This window comes from Gracilinanus agilis, chromosome 2, assembly GCF_016433145.1.
Source record: "Gracilinanus agilis isolate LMUSP501 chromosome 2, AgileGrace, whole genome shotgun sequence".
NCBI lineage: Eukaryota > Metazoa > Chordata > Mammalia > Didelphimorphia > Didelphidae > Gracilinanus > Gracilinanus agilis.
Genome location: NC_058131.1, coordinates 712,520,373 through 712,522,436, shown reverse-complemented (window position 1 = coordinate 712,522,436; position 2,064 = coordinate 712,520,373). Strand labels below are relative to the sequence as shown.

At 35.6% G+C, this 2,064-nt stretch overlaps 1 protein-coding gene across 1 annotated transcript; it reads left to right on the top strand.

Annotated features, from left to right (window-relative positions):
• The first annotated feature begins 849 nt into the window (after positions 1 to 849).
• On the top strand, positions 850 to 1,290 carry LOC123236539 (eukaryotic translation initiation factor 1A, Y-chromosomal-like). The gene is made up of 2 exons (XM_044662952.1): positions 850 to 1,053; positions 1,105 to 1,290. The coding sequence occupies exons 1-2, from the start codon at positions 850 to 852 to the stop codon at positions 1,288 to 1,290; spliced, it is 390 nt and encodes a 129-aa protein (XP_044518887.1).
• The last annotated feature ends 774 nt before the right edge of the window (positions 1,291 to 2,064 follow it).

The window sequence follows — 2,064 nt, the reverse complement described above, 5'->3', positions numbered from 1 at the left end:
CTCTAATTGCTTAATTGGAGAAAAAAAACCTAAAACTCTTTTTAGATCTCATATTAGATTTTTTCCCCTTTGTTTTAGTTTTGGCTTGCCCGATTCAATCAAATTAATAGACAAGTTCATAAATTTAGTTAAATTAACAGATTATTGTCAATGTGAAAGGTCTCCAATAGAATAAGCCAGAAATTTGTGCTTGGCTCAGGGCTACTTAATATTTTTATCAAGGATTTAGAAAAAGAATATTCAGATGACCCAGAGATAGAAGGGTTGTCTAACATTCAAGATCAGAGAATCAAGATGTAAAAACAGATAGGATGAATACAATATACTTATAAGGTGATATTTATCCTCTTTATTGTATCAACACAATCTCCAACAAGCATATAATAAAAAACTCACTGCCTTTATAAGTGTAAGCCACAATAAGGGAAGCAATAACCCTCCCATCTTCTGACCTACTCTATTACTGTCAAAGGCTACTCTGTCTTCTCAGTCACCCAAGCTCACAACCTTCCTCTTGTTAATAAGGCCTCAAGTGCACATTCCCCATATGTCCAATTTACTTCCAATTCTTGTCATTTCTACTTTCACTTCCTCTTTCATATATTTCCCTTCCTCTCTACTTATAGGGCCTGTTGGGTACAGGGCAGTTAAGTTACTTTCATTTTCTTTCTCCTTTAAAGGGGTCCTCCAGCACGTGACACTCCTCTCCACCAGCTCAGTGCCCTCTGGAGCTTCCAGCTTGCAATCTGGTGTTCACTCTCTCTTCCACCTTGCCCAGAGAGGCAAAGCCTGCCAGCGCATCCTTTGGAAGAACCAGTTCCCTGAAGGAAGACCAAGGCCACCACAGCCATGCCCAAAAATAAAGGAAAGGGAGGTAAAAATAAACGCAGAGGAAAGAATGAAAATGAATCTGAAAAAAGAGAGTTAGTGTTCAAAGAAGATGGACAGGAATATGCCCAGGTGATCAAAATGTTGGGAAATGCACGATTAGAAGCCCTGTGTTTTGATGGTGTGAAGAGGTTATGTCATATCAGAGGGAAATTAAGAAAAAAGGTTTGGATAAATACATCAGACATTATATTGGTTGGCCTCCGAGACTACCAGGATAGCAAAGCTGATGTTATACTAAAATACAATGCAGATGAAGCAAGAAGTTTAAAGGCATATGGGGAACTTCCAGAGCATGCCAAAATCAACGAAGCAGACACATTTGGTACTAGGGATGATGATGAAATCCTGTTTGATGATATCGGGGACGACGATGATGATGAAGACTTTGAAAATATCTAAATTGAACTCGATATTTACATTACAGTTTTTCTAAGGATTGTTCTACTTTGGTATTTTCATTTGGATTTTTGGCCAACTCCTATCCTGTTAAGAAGAATGAAACTTCATTAGCATGAGTGCAGCTTGTTAAACCAGACTGATTTAATTTCAGTGTTTATTTTAAAATATTTATATTTCTTTAAAAACTGATAATGCTGAATTACCTTAAGTGAAATGTTTAGCCAATTTTGTCTCTTTGGTGAATTAAATCTTCAACATTTGGGAAAAAATACATAGCATCTATTCGGTTGTTTTTTGTTTTTGTTTTTTTTCTTAAATGCATTACTGCCTTTCCTATTTTGACCACCTCACTTCCAGTAAATTGATGTTTGAATAAATTGTTTGCCCTATGGTTATCATGTATTACAATTAAATTCCTAGTTTGAAAAAAAATAAAGGTGTCCTCCATTTCATTATCTTCTTATTCATCCTTCTCATTCTTCTTTTCCTCTTCCTCCTTGTCCTCATCCTCTTCCTTCTAATGATCATAGGTAATATCTATATATTGCCTATTATGTTCCAGACGCTGTGCTAATCATTTTATAAATGTTATCTCATCTGGTCCTCACAACAACCATAAGAGATACGGATACGTTATAATTAATATTCCTATATTACAGTTGAAGAAATTCTCAATTCTGGACCCGTATACATGGGTCAATGAAACCTCTCTGATCTAACCAATTAGTCAATAAAAATACATTAAATACTTATAAAGTATTAGACAACACCCCA

What these genes read in the sequence shown, in the direction of transcription:
- LOC123236539 (XM_044662952.1), top strand. Translation starts at nt 850, where the DNA reads ATGCCCAAAAATAAAGGAAAGGGAGGTAAAAATAAACGCAGAGGAAAG. An exon ending in GAGGGAAATTAAGAAAAAAG is followed by an intron (nt 1,054 to 1,104) that starts GTTTGGATAAAT and finishes CGAGACTACCAG; the next exon opens with GATAGCAAAGCTGATGTTAT.